The sequence below is a fragment of the Theropithecus gelada genome, chromosome 6, assembly GCF_003255815.1.
Source record: "Theropithecus gelada isolate Dixy chromosome 6, Tgel_1.0, whole genome shotgun sequence".
Taxonomy (NCBI): Eukaryota; Metazoa; Chordata; class Mammalia; order Primates; family Cercopithecidae; genus Theropithecus; species Theropithecus gelada.
Genome location: NC_037673.1, coordinates 31,290,382 through 31,309,637, shown reverse-complemented (window position 1 = coordinate 31,309,637; position 19,256 = coordinate 31,290,382). Strand labels below are relative to the sequence as shown.

General features: G+C 41.3%; 1 protein-coding gene across 1 annotated transcript in view; it reads left to right on the top strand.

Moving 5' to 3' along the window:
• Positions 1-10,596, top strand: part of DROSHA (drosha ribonuclease III) — a 136,538-nt gene extending 125,942 nt beyond the window's left edge. Inside the window, exons 30-35 of the mRNA XM_025388491.1 lie at positions 419-560; positions 1,987-2,069; positions 2,160-2,263; positions 4,366-4,458; positions 5,580-5,626; positions 10,187-10,596. Of these exons, the coding sequence (XP_025244276.1) occupies positions 419-560; positions 1,987-2,069; positions 2,160-2,263; positions 4,366-4,458; positions 5,580-5,626; positions 10,187-10,317 (600 nt within the window). The 3' untranslated portion in view covers positions 10,318-10,596. The remainder of the gene's footprint in view (positions 1-418; positions 561-1,986; positions 2,070-2,159; positions 2,264-4,365; positions 4,459-5,579; positions 5,627-10,186) is intronic.
• Positions 10,597-19,256: the final 8,660 nt, after the last annotated feature.

The following is a 19,256-nucleotide window of genomic DNA, read 5'->3' as shown; positions in this document are numbered from 1 at the left end:
ACACTAAAAATGGGTGCATTTTATTGAATGTAAGTTATACTTTAATAAAATTGATTTTTAGAACTCTTAATGCTTCCTCATTTAGTAGCATTAAACTTATTAGAAGCTATGACCTTAAGTCATACTATACATCCCTGCCCCCCGCACAACCCTGCCCCACTGCTTCTAAAGAAGTAAATGAGCCATTTATGTTAGTAAGGTAAAAATCCAGTATAGCAGAGTGGAGCACGTTACTAAGGAGAGGGTAGACAGGCATGGAGCATATCACCGTCATCTGGGTGATGGTTGAGGACCTAGACCTCACTTATTTTGGTGTCCCCGTCAGTGAGATCCTCTCAGGCTGGTTGGGTCCAACCCAGGAATCAGAGAGGTCAAAAATGAAATGTGTTCTCAATGTACCCCCATTCCTTTTGGGCAGTTGTTGCGAAGCTCTTTGGTGAATAATAGAACTCAGGCCAAGGTAGCGGAGGAGCTGGGCATGCAGGAGTATGCCATAACCAACGACAAGACCAAGAGGCCCGTGGCCCTTCGCACCAAGACCTTGGCGGACCTTTTGGAATGTGAGTGCCACACACTTTTCTCTCAACCTTCAGGTTCAGAGTTTAAGTCCAAGTAACTGTATTTGTCCTCCTCCTCATTATTATTATGTTCTGGCTAAAGAAACCTTTTTTGCTATTTTAATTTTTATTTATGCTTTTTACCAAAGCTTTTCTGAAGGAAAATAATTTGAAACTAAGACATGTGAATAGTGAATTTTATGTTCAATCTATGCTCAGCGTACCCCCTACACATACCCCTCCATCCTAACACTCAGCTACCACATCCCTTTGTGTGAAACAGTAATAGGATATGAAGATCAGTTGTTGTGAATCAGAACCTTTTTGCCACCCAGCAGCCTTCATATAGGGGCACAGAAGAAAGAAGGGTAATTTATTCACTAAATACTGAAACTATTATCCATTGTTTTGAATGAGTGCAAAGCTCTGCGGACAAATGTCATCTTTTGCAGTTTCTGATATGGTCTGGTAGCATTGTAAATAATCCTATTATAGTTAATGAAAGGATTATACACATGTTGTATTGTTTGTATTACTTCAAAATAAGTGGGCCATTCACTGAGCCTTAGAACTTTTTTTCTTTTTTAGTGTTATAGTATTTTTGACAATTGGAATTATATTCAAGTATCAAAGTCTGCCATGCAAAACCAGCTTATTTACAAAGTGCAAAGGCATTCTGACTAAGCAACTTAAAAGAACTTCTTTTTCAATGAAAGAAAAGTAATTTAAAGATGAAAATCACATAAAAATTAAATTGAGAGATCATTCTCACTTTTTTTTTTTTTTTTTAGCTCAATGAAAGCTATTTTTATTCCTTCTTTTGAAAATCCACCATTTGTTTGCTTTGTTGAGGTACCTTTAAATGAAGTCATCCTAGGGGGTCACCATTTATTCATGCAAAATTTGACATACTGTTGTCATTAAGATCAGTAGTAAGTTTTTCTCTTTTTGGGCAGATTGAATCTATAAATTATCCCATTTCTGCTCATGAAATTTAACAGAATCCTTATAAAACAGGGGATCTCAGGATTGGTGTTGACAATGATCAGACCCAAGAATGTGCATATTCTGGCATGATATCTAATCTTCAAGTAGTATTTTGACTTATTTGATGTGAACAGGGTTGGGTGCTCAGATAGCACGTTTTCCCTGATATACAGCGGCATTCTGTGTACCTTTTAAACTAACCATTTAGCCCTTAGCTAAATGCAGTTTGGTTTTTGTACTCTATGATTTGCATCTTACACATCTCTTGCTGCTCTGATATTAATGATAAAAAGTGGGGAAAGATGAAATGGTAATGCTAAAAACAAAGAGGGCGTGGAAGTTGAAACTGTTACTAAAATTTTGCTTAAAAGTCTAGGTCTCTTACTCTTTCTGATAAATGGCAGTGATTGTGGTTTATTTTAAAGTATCCTTTTTTCCCCAGCATTTATTGCAGCGCTATACATTGATAAGGATTTGGAATATGTTCATACTTTCATGAATGTCTGCTTCTTTCCACGATTGAAAGTAAGCTCATATAAAGTTTGAATTAGTGGTCTGCTTTATGTTTGGTGATTCCAGAACCCGTTACTAAAGAGTTTTTGGGGACTTCCACAGGAGTTCATTTTGAATCAGGATTGGAATGACCCCAAATCCCAGCTTCAGCAGTGTTGCTTGACACTTAGGACAGAAGGAAAAGAGCCAGACATTCCTCTGTACAAGTAAGTACTTGCTGCTTGCAGGCCATTGGTTGGATCCAGCATGCCTAGAATTGACTTTCCATGTGCCTTGAAGAACGAGTCATTGAGGGGTGATCATGACAGGAGCCCAGGATTCAGACTTCTTGACTGTCAGTGTGACTTTGGACCCCACAGGGAAACTCGCTGGGGCTCTCAGTCTTAGCTGTAATAAGTGGGTCCCACTCCATTATCTCTGTGCTCTCTCCCATTCCTAAAAATCTCTGTGAACTACTGCCTGAGAGGGAGACAAACTAAGATTATGAGATCAAAAAGAAAATTTGGATTCAGTGATTTTTATATACATTTGTATATTTGTCTTCTTGCTTGTAACTTCTGCCGGGCTGTGCCTCCAGATGAGAAGATCATGTATGATTATTTGTAGCAATATTTGGGTGCCTCTCTGCACTTTCCCTGAACCCCTATTAGCTTCAACTTGGAACTTTTCTTCTCAGAATGTGTATCAAAAACCATCACGTACTTTGAATATCTTTATCCTTTGAGTGGTAGCCAAAAGTCATTAAAAAGGAATGTAGGTAAGTAGTGGGTCACTACACCACTTAATACCCGTTTTGATGAAAACAGGAGGTTCAGCTCTGAAGTAGAGTAGCTTGAGACACACATAGGTTAAGAAGATGCTTTCAAAGTGGAATTACAAAATGAAAGGATTATTGAAATAGGCGGGTTGCATCTCAAGGTATTGTCTGGGTATGTGATTTTAAGGATGTTTAAAGATTATTTCAAAACTGTTTCACCCCAGGTGGCTGCATACACAGTTGCAAGCGTACACATCTGTGTGTGTGTTCTGTATGGAGTAAAAGCTCCCCTTTGGACTTTCTCAAATTTCATAATACACAAGGAAAAACATTAGACTGGCAGTTGGGAATTTTCAATCCTTTCACATGTTTTTATTTAACAGTCACAACACTTTATAGGCCTTTTTGCTAAAGAAAAACGAAGGCCAGGAGAAGAGGTTGAGTCACCCCACAGCAAGCTACTATAAATTATGCCAAGAAGCTGTCACTGCTAAACAATGTTTCCTTTATTTATTGGGGGGAAAAAAGCCCCAAATGTTTAGAAATAGCACTTTATTATGTGCCTAATAAGCATAATGAATATCCAAACTGTATTCTATGAAAGGCTCATAGCATTTCCTCATCCGAGTGATAATTAAGGTTCAATAAATAAAATGAGGATGCTAAACTTTCCATAGCACAGGCATGATCACTGTAATAAGTACTACCTTCAAGAAGCCACTCGTGCACATTCATCCCATGGAGCGTATGAACACAAAGGAAATTGCTATGCTCCCTTCTCATAAATCCCCCAAATGAAAGTACAAGATGAGTTTGCTCTTTTTATCAAGATCATGGGGTTGTTTTACATGGTTTTTTTTTTTTTTTTTTAAGATTATTGTGTTCATTCCATTATCTTTGTTGGCTACTTTTAATTTCCCTTTTCCATGAAGTTATCAGTTTTACTGCATTTGAAGTCTGCACTATGCCATTAAAATCCAGAGTACCTGGAGCTTTGTTTTTTTGGCGATTGTGTTGTGTACTTGGCATTAAAGCATACCTTTGAAGTGATCTCAGATGTTTCAGAAATTAAATACATTTTCTGATCTTTTAGATAAGATACCAGACATTAGAAAGAATCCATAAAGGATGTGAAAGCAATTAGATGTGGCTTGAAGTGTATTATCCCAATATTTATTGTTTTAGGCTGTGATTAGCACTGAAAAACAATAGACTGGCGCTCTTTTCGTGATAAAAGTTTATGAATATGCACACTTAGAAACTCTTTAAAAATATTTTATACTTCACTGTTAGCCTTTGGATGTTACTACTTTGGGAAGAAATATTAAAATGCAATGCAGAATTTTTAAGAATTTCTATTTTAAACGCTCTCGATATTTGTCGGGTTAGCAAATCAAAAACTTACGCTTTTTACCTTTTTGCCATTTTCACATTTCCTATTATTTTACTTTCCTCTGTCTAGGCAGTAAGTACATGGTTTTCCTCATAGTTCATAGTAACCATGTCAAATAACACTTTACCATAATAAATGTTCTTTCTTTTCCCTTTCAGGACTCTGCAGACAGTGGGCCCATCCCATGCCCGAACCTACACTGTGGCTGTTTATTTCAAGGGAGAAAGAATAGGCTGTGGGAAAGGACCAAGGTATGAGAAGAAAATACCTGGAATTGCTTTTAATGAACATCCTGTGTGTCTCATTCCCTAGCTGATATCTCCAAACGGAATCATCTGTCTTTTTCAACTCAGAGAAGAAAATGTTCAAGAGTAGTAGCAAAGTGAATTCCAGGGATTAATGCCCCCACATTAGTTGTCTCAAAGCCAAGCCCTGAATCAGCCCTGGACAATGGGAATACCATTGTGTAAGGGGCTTTAGCTACCTTAAGAAAACCACATTACCTGGTAAGACGGCCTGCCTAGTTTTAGTTACCCAGCAGAGTGCACTTTGATGCAAGCTGTGCATGTAAGATGTGTCATGTCGCACATGACACAGCCATTAGACTTTTTTTTGGAGATGAAGTCTCACTTTGTTGCCCAGTCTGGGGTGCAGTGGCATGATCTCCATTCGCTGCAACCTTTGCTTGTACCTCGGACACCCGAGAAACTAGGATTATAGGCACATGCCACCACGCCCGCTAATGTTTGTATTTTTAGTAGAGACGGTTTTGCCATATTGGCCAAGCTGGTCTCGAACTCCTGACCTTAAGTGGTCCCCCCTCCCAGCCTCAGCCTCCTAAAGTGTTGGGATTTTAGGTATGAGCCACCGTGCCCAGCTCTGTTAGACATTTGATTTACTACTACTCACCTGAGCTGTGTAGAAATGCTAGCATCTTTAGGTGAAAAGAATTATGTATATTATCACCTTTCTTTGAACCCTCCAGTCTATATCTTAAACTGAGAAATGATTTGAAACCTGTCTATATATTTTTTTTTATTCTTTTCCTCTTTAAACTTTACAGTGAGGGTATTCAAACTTAAGTATGAAATACTTCAGACCTAATATAAATGGAAGGCATTTTATTGCAGTATTAAAGTGTGGAGTGAATAACTTAAGGAGGCTTTGTGCAAATCAACGACATTTCTGCGTGCTCTTGTGTATATTCCTATCTGTGCAATTCAGTGTGTGACAGTGGAAGTAATCAGGGGAAATTTTATGCACCAAACGTGAAAATCAGCCTGAAAAATTTGTAGCCATACGTTGCATTTTTGGGAAAAAAAAAAAAGGATCTCAAAATTAAAGTGTATCTTACTTTTATTTTATGTAATAGTATTCAGCAAGCGGAAATGGGAGCAGCAATGGATGCCCTTGAAAAATGTGAGCCTATTTCTTTTTCTATAATTATGTTCATCATGTAATGAGTGTTTTATGGAAAGAAAATGAGGAGGGAGAAAAATGGTAAGTACTGATAAAATGTGATTTTGTTTTCTTCATAATTATTCTTCACACAGAGAATATAGTAGAATGTGAGACATTCTAAAATGGACTTATATTTAAAAATGAAAGTATTCCTGAATGCTTTTTGATTTGCATTTTCCTTTTTTGCTTAGAGTCCTAATCTCAGCGTGGGTGACCTGTGTGAATAACCTGCTGTGTTTTCTTGCTCTTTTTTTTTTTTTTTGAGATGGACTTTTGCTCTTGTTGCCCAGGCTGGAGTGCAGTGGCACAATCTCGGCTCACTGCAACCTCTGCCTCCCGGGTTCAGGTGATTCTCCTGCCTCAGCCTCTCCAGTAGCTGGGATTACAGGTGCCTCCCACCATGGCCAGCTAATTTTTTTGGTTTTTTTGTAGAGACGGGGTTTCACCATATTGGCCAGGCTGGTCTCGAACTCCTAACCTCAGATGATCCACCCACCTCTGCCTCCCAAGGTGCTGGGATTATAGGCGTGCGTCACCGCGCCTGGTCTGTGTTTTCTTTCATACATTTCTGTATTCTCTAAAATCCTGTAACAGAAAAGAATACATGTGAAGGTTTTTTCTTTTTTGTTTTTGGCCATTGTTTTATTAAATGGGCTGTTATTACATACTTCTCTATACCTTTCTTTTTTTGCTCAATAATGTATCATGAGCAGCCCTGCAGATTATAGAAAACAGCTCCAATTCATTCTTATTGGCTGCATAATATTTCCTGCTAGAGGTGTGCTATATTTTATTCAGCCTTTTTATTATTGGTGGACACTTTTTTTTTTTAATCATCATTACCAACAAATGTTATATATTGGTGCTTTTTAGTTCTGTGGAATAGGTTCCCAGGAGTGGGATGCGTGGGTTGAAGAAACTTCAATTACATGATTGACCTTGTAGGAAATTGCATAGTCTTTTGTAAACTGAAGGCTTAAGTGCAAGGGATTTTTCTTCTGAGGTCTGTTGTGCTGCACAGCAGAACCTGTGGGCACAACATGACAGTGCAATTCTATTATGCTTCAAGTACCCCGCTAAATGAGGTAGCAGACAGCACAGTGCGGGAAGCTAAAAGTGAAGAGGCCCAGAATCTTCAGGCATGAGAGAGATTCCAGGAAAGGCAAGCAGGCTAAGAGCCAAGTGGAAATCAGCAGATAAAGGTTCCTCTTCGGGGGCAGGGAGGTTAGTGGGAACAGAAGCTGGTACTGCCAGGGTCCAGCACCCATGGATTCTTCACAGAGAGTTTTAAGTTGGCTATTAGGAACTTCATCCATTGTATATATAAATTTGCAGTCAGAGTGAAATAAAAGTGAGATTCCATTTTTTGTTTTCGACTATAAAACAGTACTGGAGAGATCACCTGTTCTGAGACAGGCCTGCATATCCATACTGATAGGAGTGAGTTGTTTAAACTACTGGAAAGCAATTGGGCAGTATGTAGCAGGTCCTTAAAGAAGTTCATACCCTTGGTAGGCCAAGGAAAGGATCACTTGAGGCCAAGAGTTAGAGACCAGCCTGGAATATAGTGAGTCCCTGTCCTTACAAAAAATTTAAAAAAATAAAATAACCCAAAAAACATTAGCCAGGCTTGGTGGCATGCACCTGTAGTGCCAGCTACTTGGAAGGCTGAGGCCAGAGGATCACTTGAGCCCAGGAGTTTGTGGCTGCAGTGAGCTATGATCATGCCATTGCACTCCAGCCTGGGCAACTGAGTGAGAACCCTGTCTCTTCCCCTCCTCTCCAAAAAAGTTTGTACCATGAGAATCATGACAACTTGATTTATAATAGCAGGAAAAAAAATCAAACTACGTGTTTAAGAGTAGGAAAATATTTAATAAATTTTGGTATATCCCGGGGTTAGGAAACATTTTCTGTAAAGGACTGGATAGTAAGTATTTTAGACTTCCCAGACCATACAGTCTCTGTCGCAATTCTTCAACTCTGCCATTGTAGCCCACTGGCCTGGACAGTATGCAAACTAATGAGTGTGTCTATTTAATGGGTGTGTCTACCAATAAAACTTTATTTATAAAAACAGATGGATAGCTGTATTTGGCCTGTGGGTAGGAGTTTACCAACCCTTGCTATATCCAAATGTTGTATCCATTAGTGGTTTTAAAAACTAATGATATGAGAAAATGCTTATACTAGAATAAGAAAGCATACCCTTATTAAATACATACCTATACTGTACTTTCCGAAAGAGTAGATAGGAAAATGATTTTAAATGTTCAAGTGTCTAGGTATATGTGTGTGTGTGTGCATGTGTATGTACACACACACACACATTTACACTGCATATATATGTAGTATAGCTTCATAAAGGCCATAAGGATATATTTAAAAAGTTTTATCAATAGTTAAATCTGAGTTGTGTTTTTCAAATGCAAATTTGATTTTACAGTAGAATTTACTGGGGATTATTACATACTTCTGTACTACTGAGGAAATAGAGTTCATTTTGTAGAGACTTGCTTTACAGTTAACTCAGTGGGATTTATTTTTTAAAAAGTAGTTATATTTGAAACCTACATAAGGAATAAATTTGATCAGTTCAGGAATAGGATTTTATTACTGTTTTATTTCCAAAATACAGATATCATGTTCCTCTTTTTTTTTAAAATCAATCTCTGGGCCGGGTGTGGTGGCTCATGCCTGTAATCCCAGCACTTTGAGAGGCTGAGGCAGGAGGATCTCAGGAGTTTGAGACCAGCCTGGCCAACATGGTGAAACCCCGTCTCTACTAAAAATACAAAAATTAGCTGGGTATGGTGGTGCACACCTGTAATCCCAGCTACTTGGGAGGCTGAGGCAGAGAATCACTTGAACCTGGGAGGCGGAGGCTGCAGTGAGCCGAGACTGCACCACTGCACTCCAGCCAGGGCGTCAGAGTGAGTTTCCATCTCTAAATAAATACATTAATTAATTAATTCAATCAATCTCTGACTCTCAGACATATCAGGTCTTTGCTGATTCCCCACCTGTCTTTCAGATGCTTTTCCTACTACCCTGTCCTTTCTTCAACCTACTGTGAGGATGGTACACTATACAATTTAGGGATAGTGTAATATAATAGGGAAAAAAGAATTTAGGATATATTATACAGTCATCTCTCCTTATCCTTGGGGGATACTTGACCCCAGTGGATGCCTAAAACTGAACATTATGTACGCTGTATTTTTTCCTACATGTGCAAAATTTAATTGAAAGATGAAATGTAATTTATAAATTAGATAGAGATTAACAATAAATAAAATTGAACAGTAACAACATACTGTAATAAAGGTTGTGTGAATGTACTCTTGATTGTATGCTGTGTCTGCTGTCTCTCAGAATATCTTATTTTACGTTACTCACCTGTTTTCAGCCCATGGTCGACCACGGGTAAATGAAACCATGGAGAGCAAGATCACTGATGAGGGGCCTGCTGTCTTATATGTAGATCGACTTCATTATGCATCATCCTTAAAGGAAATAAATGAACTTGCCCCCAAGCATGCCATGCTCTCCTACATCTTGGATTCTTCATGTGTTTGAAACATGAAGTTATATGTCCGCTTTGACTCAATATGTTTTCTACTTGAGTTACTTTTGCAGATACAGTTTTGGGCCTGTCATTGTAAGCTTAAAAATTAATTATCAGGGCTGGGCGCGGTGGCTCAAGCCTGTAATCCCAGCACTTTGGGAGGCCGAGGCGGGTGGATCACGAGGTCAGGAGATCGAGACCATCCTGGCTAACATGGTGAAACCCCGTCTCTACTAAAAATACAAAAAAAAAAAAAACTAGCCGGGCGTGGTGGCGGCGCCTGTAGTCCCAGCTACTCGGAGGCTGAGGCAGGAGAATGGCGTGAACCCGGGAGGCGGAGCTTGCAGTGAGCCGAGATCGCGCCACTGCACTCCAGCCTGGGCGACACAGCGCGAGACTCCGTCTCAAAAAAAAAAAAAAAAAAAATTAATTATCAGACATAATGACTTAGAATGTGGCCTCTTTTTGTCCACCTGATCTTTCTTTGCTCTTTTCTGAGGCTTTAATTCTTGGTAAATAATGGTGTCATAATGTCATTTGTTTGAAGTTTTTAGTTTGAGCTTTTCAAAAACTGTGACTCCATTTTACTGTATCCTTTCATCTCTCCCTGAAAGTCACCTGTTGCTAGAGAGTGATGCCAAAGCACCTGCTTAGTAACATTCCCAAGCCACATGTCTGTGTGTTGACATTTCTGTATGTTCGGTGCCTGTTATACTCAAGTTCACATCAGATATTGAAATTTACAATGGGGGTGCTCATCCAGACTTCCGATGTGTTTTTGAGTGATGAAAGAATAAGGGAAGAAAACAACTTTCTATCTTGTGCCTTACGAAATATAATTATACACATTTCATATGCATGTATATTTGTATGTGTATATGTTTAGTTGCATCACTCTTTGCACTAGTGGCTATCCTTTATTAAATATAAAATATATTTCCTTGTGTCAGATAATTTTCCCCAGATGGCCCATCAGAAGCGGTTCATCGAACGGAAGTACAGACAAGAGTTAAAAGAAATGAGGTGGGAAAGAGAGCATCAAGAGAGAGAGCCAGATGAGACTGAAGACATCAAGAAATAAAGGAGGGCATGCAAGTGTGGAGTATTTACTTGCTCAGTACTGTGACTGTTGTCTATTGAGACCTAGCCTAGTTTTCCTACAGACAATGAATGAAGTGTGATCATTGAAATAAAATACAAGTCAAATTGCTATTGTTTTAATGATCTGTTTTTAGCTGGATGGTCTTTATTACAAAGGATTAGATTTTTCTTCTATTTAATGGAAAACTTGACTTTGGTGAATGTGCATTACTTCCTTTTGTTTTGCTCTTTAAATAATAAAATTCAAGAAGCATATTCTGTGTGGAATAGATCCTGTTTTTTCCATCTCTGTCCCAGATTGTGACCCTAGACTTTCAATTGACAAGTAAAAAATTGACTTTACTAGACATTTTGACTACGCTCTAGTAACATCTATACTTTTTCAAATCTCTGGATTTTTAAGTAGATTGTTCAGCTTTCATCTGGTGGCTGTTGTATCAAGTTCTCAGCTGCAAATATTGAACTTACCTGTCTCTAAGCAGTGAGTGTTTTGTAGAAGGAATCCGTTTAACAATTAATTGGCTAATGGGAGAAGAGGAAAGACTGATGATTCAAGTCACATAGATTCTCTGAATCATTAGAATAGGAGAGAAATCATGATTCTAAGCCAGGCCACACTTTAAACCAAGTGCTCTCACCCTGAGGTTAGTGGAACCTTTAAGAAGGTAATGAACAGACTTCAGGGAAGTCAAAACCTTCCAATACCAAATTCCATTTTCTGTGTGTGTTTGAGATTTGAGAGGGCATGGGGAGCAGGAAGGAGGAGGGTTTAGAGCTTTTATCAGCCTCTCTAAGTGGGCCCTGCAGTAAAAGGCTAACATGACACTAAAAGACATGATATTTTTTAAAAAGTTATTTAAAACTAAATATCACTGGTTTCTTATTAATAAAGGCAAAACTTCTTTGTAAAACAAATCTGTTTCATTCATCATTTCAGCAAATATATAGTGAATGCTTCCTATGTATCAGACACTGCTCTAGTCTCTGGGGCTATAGCAGTGAAGAGGTCCTTGAGGAGCTTGGGTGCTAGTGCAGGAACACCCACAACAGACCAAGAGCCCAATGGCAAGAAATAAAGCAGGGACTTGTGTTTGCAGTTTTCAATGAGGTGTTTGAGGAGTTCTTCCTAAAAAGGTATCATTTAAGATGGGAAAGAGACGAAGTGAACCCTTCAGGTATCTGGAAGTATTTCTTGTATAAATATTAAATGTTACATATGTATTGTCAAAATTTTGACAAATGCACTGGGCACGGTGGCTCACGCCTGTAATCCCAGCCCTTTGGGAGGTCGAGGCGGGCAGATCACTTTAGGTCAGGAGTTCGAGAACAGCCTGGTCAACATGGTGAAACCCCATCTCTACTAAAAGTACAAAAATTAGCCAGGCATGGTGGTGGGTGCCTGTAATCCTAGCTACTCTGGAGGCTGAGGCAGAAGAATTGCTTGAACCCGGGAGGCGGAGGTTGCAGTGAGCCAAAATTGCGCCACTGCATTCCAGCCTGGGTGATAGAGCAAGACTCAGTCTCAAAAAAGTTGAAAAATATATTACTTTTATTAGCAGGAGAAAGAAACAAATGTTGCTTAGAAACTATTACGGAAAAAATAGAAAGCATAAGCAGAAAGATAAATCACTTATGATTCCATCACCCAGAGAATTATGTCCTGTTGGACTGTCTTTGTACTTAAATACACACATGCACTCATGTGTTAACAACAGGATACCATACATATGGTTTCCATAGCCTTTCTAACTTCTTAAAATAATATGAATATCTTTGTGCGTCGATTTCACATTTACATAACATAGTTGTTGACGGCTACATAGTAATGCACATCGTAATTATATGCCAATTGTAGATATACTGTATTAACCAATCTCATAAAAAATGTATAGGTTGTAAGCAATTTATTGTCATAGACAGTGCTGCCACATACGTTTTTGAGGGTGTGTACACACACACACACACATTGGAGAGAGAGATACCTCTAAGATGTCTTCATTTGCTAATTATAAAAATGTAAGGTGATGCCTTTAAAAAAAAAAAAAAAAAAGCTTGTCCTGATGCCCTTCCTCCCCACCAGTGATGCCAGGAGATCACTAGGGAAGGAGGAGAGAGAGCTCATTTTTTCTTCTTTTTTTTTTGAGATGGAGTCTTGCTTTGTCACATAGGCTGGTGTGCAGTGGCGTGATCTTGGCTCACTGCAACCTTCACCTCCCGAGTTCAAGCAATTCTCCTGCCTCAGCCTCCCAAGTAGCTGGTTACAGGTGTGCACCACCACGCCTGGCTAATTTTTGTATTTTTAGTGAAGATGGGGTTTCACCATGTTGGCCAGGCTGGTCTCGAACCTTTGGGAAAAAGCTGAGTGTTGGGAGGAAAACTGAGGCAGGGCTTGCATAATGTCCTCTGGAATGTGTCTAGACTTGCTGGCTCCTTGCTTCTAGCCCTCCTAGGTTCCTATTCCCATTATCTCAAGTAGCAGAACAAGTTCTATATAAATGATAAACCATCACAGCTGTAAATCATGTGCTTAATGCAACGTGTCCTTTTGACCGCCACATTCTCACCACCTATTTCTTTGTTGGATTACCAATAAATACCATGGGCTCCCAGAGCTCAGGGCCTTCACAGCCTCCACAATAGCGATGGCCCCCCTGGTGTCCCACCTTTCTCTCTTAAACTGTCTTTTTCTTAACCCTTTGACTCCGCCAAACTTCGTTGCCCCCACGACCTGGTGTTGGGTCTGATCACCCCAGCATCGAACTCCTGGCCTCAAGCGATCCACCCTCCTCAGCCTCCCACGCTACTACGATTACAGGCATGAACCACCGCGCCTGGCCAAGAGAGCTCACTTCTGAGCTATGTTGGTTTTGGTACATCTACCACCCTATTTGGTGCACTCTTTCTGAGCATTGTATTTAAGTTATATGAGCAGCAGACAGCAGGACTGGAAGGAAAAGAACGCTGATGGCCTTGAGAATGTTGCCAGCAAAAGCAAAAAAGCCAGGGAAATAGTTGAATTTTTAAAAAATAAGCACTTTCACTACTCTTGAATTGCATAAAAATAATGTCAAAGCCAACATGCTTTTCAGGAATTTCTGTTGGACCTTGACTTTTACTCTCTGTAGCACTTTGACCCTTTTCAAGTTCTCTGTCCGTATTAATGGCTCTTGAAACCTGGAGAAGTCAAGTCCAGAAAATACTAAAGTACCTCTTGCAGTGGAACCTGCCACACACATCAGTGCAGCTTAGCTCCCAGGGTTCTACAGAGCAACAGTGAGGCCGACACTAAATTCTGTAACTAGCTAGCCACATAGGCCAACTCAGCAGGTCCCTGTGACCACAGATTCCAGCCCTGCCTCCTACCAGACCCAATGTTCTCACATGTTCCAGTTTGACTAGAAGAGTCAGCAAGAGTGTGTGTTCAAATATTCACTCAGCTGAGTATTAAGTGCTGTTGGTCACAGAGGCTGAATATGAAGGTTTCTTCTCACAAGTCACTTAGGGTCTGGCTGGGGAGACAAATGATGGTGTGTGTGCGCAGACAAAGGGCTTCTAAACAGGGAAGGAAAGAAGGGAAAGTAGCCCAGGCAGGGAAGGCTTCACAGAGGAGTTAATACTTGAGTTCACTGAAGCTTGATGAGAGGGAGTTTGCAAGGTGGGGGAGGACATGCCTTTCCAAGGAAGCAACAGGATTGAGAGGCAAGAAAATGGGTTAGGAGCCTTAGTCCGTTCGTGCTGCTGTAACTAAATACTAACACCACAAACTCGGTGACTTATAAAAGGGAAATGTATTTCTCACAGTTCTGGAGGCTGAGCAGTCCAAGATCAAGGTCCCTGCAGATGTGCTGTCTGGTGAAGGCCCACTTTTTGCAGTGTCCTCACCTCGTAGAAGAGGCAAGGTTGCCCTCTGGGCCTTTTATAAGGGCATTAATCTCTGTGAGGGCTCTGTCCTCTTGACCTAATCACATACCAAAAGGCCTCACCTAATGCCACATTGGTGATTAGGTTTCCAACACGAATTTGGAGTGTGGTGGGATACCAACACTCAGATTGTAGCAAATCTATTATGATGTTCCATGAAAGATGTGATGGTCTGAAACAAGGCATTGGGAATATGGATGCTGGAATGGAACAGACTGGAGACACATAGGAGAGAAAAATCTACAGGTCATGGGGTATGGCAGGGTATCTCAATTTTAATACTGTTGATATTTGGGGCCCAATAATTCTCTGTTGGAGCAGGGGGACCCTCTTGTGCATTGTAAGGTGTTTAACTGAATCCCTGCCCACAAGGTGCTAGTAACACCCCTTCCCCTAGTTGTGACAACCGAAAATGTCTTTCTACATTGCCAAATATCCCCTGGGGGCAATATCACCCCGGTCAAGAACCACTAGCGTAGGAGAAAGGAAGCGAGAGAGCACCAGGCCAGTTTTTGCGCAATCAAGATGCAAACTATGTTTAGAAAAGCAGGATGAGGCCAGGCACTGCGATTACATGCCTGTAATCCCAGCACTTTGGGAGGCCAAGGCAGGTGGATTACCAGAGGTCAGGAGTTCAAGACCAGCCTGGCTAACATGATGAAACTCTGTCTCTACTAAAAATATAAAATTAGCCGGGGTGTGGTGGTGCATGCCTGTAATCCCAGCTACTCAGAAAGCTGAGGCAGGAGAATCGCTTGAACGCGGGAGGCGGAGGTTGCAGTGAGCTGAGATCACGCCATTGCATTCCAGCCTGAGCAACAAGAGTGAAACTCCGTCTCAAACAAAGAAGCAGTATTAGAAAGTAAGGTGTTTAGTTATCTCTGTTGAACCTGAGGGGCCTGTAGAATGGCTCTGTGGAGATGTTTAACAAGCAGTTTCATATAAGGTTTTATAGCCCAACAAAGATGCTTGGGCTGAAGTATAGATTAGAAACAGATACAGAAAAATCAGTGGCATATGTACTTCTACAAGGGAGGGCATTGTTTTTGCAGGCTGAAGACAGAAAACCATTTCAATGACATATTGCTTTGAAACTAGGTTTAATACATTAGATAAATTTATACTGGCGAAGGAACTCAACTTTCCTTTGAATTATTTCATCACTAGATGAGATTTTCTTAAACCAGTAGGCTTTTAAAGAATTATTTCCATCTTCTTCCATAAGTTTGTGAAGTTTTTGTGAAATTTCTCTACAACTACCTTGTACAAAATGAAGACCCCTTGTGAATTCTTCAGGTGATTGTTCTGAACTGGGAGTAAAGACATATTTACAGACGCCTTGCAGAAATATTCCTTATAGCTACCAGCCCCCAAATTCATCACCAGACTCATTACTTGTTTATTATCTCATGAAAGATGAAATAAAGATAAGCATATTAGGTATTATCATATTTCTTATAAATATCAGATCATTTAAGAGAACAACCTAGGCCGAGGCAGTGGCTCATGCCTGTAATGCCAGCACTTCGGGAGGCCGAGGTGGGTGAATCACCTGAGGTTGGGAGTTCGAGACCGGTCTGACCAACATGGAGAAACGCTGTCTCTACTAAAAATACAAAATTAGCCAGGTGTGGTGGTGCATCCCTGTAATCCCAGCTACTTGGGAGGCTGAGGCAGAAGAATCATTTGAACTGGGGAGGCAAAGGTTGTGGTGAGCCGAGATGGCACCATTGCACTCCAGCCTGGGCAATAAGAGCGACTCTGTCTCAAAAACAAAACAAAACAAAAAACAACCAAACAAAAAAAGGACAACCTACACAAGAGATGGTTACTTGACCCCCATAGATTTCTCTTCCCCTTGTAGAATTATTGTCAGAACATGACGGCCCAACTGGAGACTACACTTCAGCATCTTTGCATTTCATTGAGGCTGAGTGGCTAGCTAGCTCCCACCCAAGGAATGTAAAGAACTAAGGCTGTGGTGTTAGGAAGCAGGTTTGCTATTTCTTCCTCCTCTTGTCCTGATTTGTTGGCTAGAAGATCTCGATACCCAGGGAGGGTGACCTTTACAGCCACCACCAGTGAGCACACGAATGGCTGCATGGAGCAGTCTCCCACTCATACCCCACCCTACCCCTTCCCCTCTGTTGATAGGGGGGTCCTACTTAGACTGTGTAAGTGAGAAACAAGTATCTATATGTTAAGCCACTTAGTCTGGGGATTTCTCTGTTATAGCAGCTAGTGTCAACCTAAATGATACCACCCTTTGATGCAGGTACTTAACAACACGAATAAAATATTTGCCAGTCCAACCAGATGAATATGTTTTCGCACCTGTCACTGAATGCTATTCTGAGCCAATGCTGATGTGTTCCTGGTATGGTTTGGATCAGTGTCCTCACCAAATCTCATGTTGAATCACAGTCCTGTGTTGGAGGTGGGGCCTGGTGGGAGGTGGTTTGATTATTGGGGTAGATTTCTTATGAATGGTCTAGCATCATCTCCTTGGTACTGTTCTCGTGATAGTGAGTTCTTGCAAGATGTAGTTGTTTAAAGGTGTGCAGTAGCTCCCCTCTCATACTGTCTCACTCTTGCCCCCACCATGTGAGACGCCTCACTTTCCCTTTGCCTTCCACCATGACTGTAAGTTTCCTGAGGCTTCCCCAGAAACCAAGCAGATGCCAGCATCATGCTTCCTGTACAGCCTGTGGAACTGTGAGCCAATTCAACCTTTTTTTTTTTTTTTGTAATAAATTACCCAGTCTCAGATATTTCTTTACAGCAGTGCAAGAACAGCCTAATAAAGAAAGTTGGTACCAGATGTGGGGTATTGCTGTAAAAATACCTGAAAATGTGGAAACAATGATGGAACTAGGTAACAGGCAGAGGTTGGAAGAATTTGGAGGGCTCAGAAAAAGATAGGAAGATGAGGGAAGATTTGGAACTTCCTAGTGACTAGTTGAATGGTTCTGACCAAAATGCTGATAGTGATATGGGACAGTGAAGGCCAGGCTGAGGAGGTCTCAGATGAAAATGAGGAACTTATTGGGAACCAGAGAAAAGGTCACTTTTGTGATGCCCTAGGAAAGAATTTTGCTGCATTGTACCCCTACCCTAGGGACCTGTGGAACTTTGAAGTTGAGAGTGAGGATTTAGGGTATCTGGTGGAAGAAGTTTCTTTTTTTTCTTTTTTGAGACGGAGTCTCGTGCTTGTCAGCTAGGCTGGAGTACAGTGGTGCGATCTCGGCTCACTGCAACCTCTGCCTCCTGGGTTCAAGCTTCTCCTGCCTCAGCCTCCTGAGTAGCTGGGATTATAGGCACCCACCACCATGCGTGGCTAGTTTTTGTACTTTTAGTAGAGATGGGGTTTCGCCAAGTTGGCCAGGCTGGTCTCGAACTCCTGACCTCAGGTGATCGGCCTGCCTTGGCCTCCCAAAGTGCTGGGATTACATGCGTGAGCCACTGCACCCAGCCAGGAAGAAATTTCTAAGCAGCAAAGCATTCAAGATGTGACCTGGCTGCTTCTGACGGCTTACGCTCATATGCATGAGTAAAAAAAAGACCTGAAGTTGGAACTTAAAAGGGAAGCAGAATGTAAAAGTCTGGAAAATTTGACAGCCTGATTATGTGGTAGAAAAGAAAAGCCCTTTTTCAGGGGAACAATTCAGGTAGGCTGCAGAAACTTGCATAAGTGAAAAAAAAAAGCCAAGTGCTAATAGGCAAGACAATGGGGAAAAGACCTCAAAGCCATTTCAGAGAACTTCCTGGTAGGCTCTTCCATCACAGCCCAGAGGTCTAAGAGGGAAAAATGGTTTCATGTGCCAGGCCCAGGGCCCTACTGCCCTGCACAGCTTTGGGACACTGCTTTCCACAGCCCAATTGCTCCAGCTCCGCTGGTGGCTAAAAGGGATCCAGGTATGCCTTGGGCTGCTGCTTCAGAGAGTGCAAGCTGTAAGTCTTGGCAGTTTCCATGTGGTGTTAAGCCTGCAGATGCACAGAGTGTAAGAGTTGAGTGTTGAGAACCTCCACCCAGATTTTAGAGGATGGATAGAACAGGCTGGATGTCCATGGCAGAGCCATGATGGAGAACCTCTACTAGGGCAGTGTGGAGGGGAAATGTAGAGTTGGAGCCCCCTCCTACAGTCCTCACTGGAGCACTGCCTAGTGGAGCCATGAGAAGAGGGTCACCATCTTCCAGACCCCAGAATGGTAGAGTCACCAGCAGCCTGCATCCTACGCATAGAAAAGCTCAAGACACTCAACTACAACCTGTGAGAGCAGCGCAGGGACTGAACACTGAGAAGCCATAGGGGTGGAGCTGCCCAAAGCCTTGGGACCCCACCCCTTGCACTAGTGCACCCTGGATGTGAGAGATAGAATCAAAGGAGATTTTGGAGCTTTAAGATTTAATGACTGCCCTACTGCCTTGCATGGGGCCCGCAGACCCTTTCTTTTGGCCAATTTCTGCCTTTTGGAATGGGAGTATTTACCCAATGCCTATACCCCCATTGTATTGTGGAGTAACTAACTTATTTTTTTACAGGGTCATAGGTAGAAAAGACTGGCCTTGTCTCAGGTGAGACTTTGAATTTTGGACTTTTTAGTTAATGATGAAATAAGACTTTCGGGAACTGTTTAGAAGGGATGATTGTATTTTGCAGTTTGAGTAGGATATGGGATTTGAAGGTCTGGGGTGGAACTGTATGGTTGGATCTGTGTCCCCAGTGTTGGAGATGGGGCCCATTGGGAAGTGGTTGAATTATGGGGTTGTGATATGGTTTGGATCTGTGTCTCCCACTAAATCTCATGTTGAATTGTAATCTTCAGTGTTGGAGGTGGGGCCTGATGGGAGATGACTGAATCATGAGGGTGGAGTTCTCATGAATGGTTTAGCACCACGCTCTTGGTACTGTTCTTGTGATAGTGAGTTCTTCCTACATTTAGTTGAAAGTGTGTAGCACCTCCCCACCCTCTCTTCCTCCTGCTCCAGCCATGTGA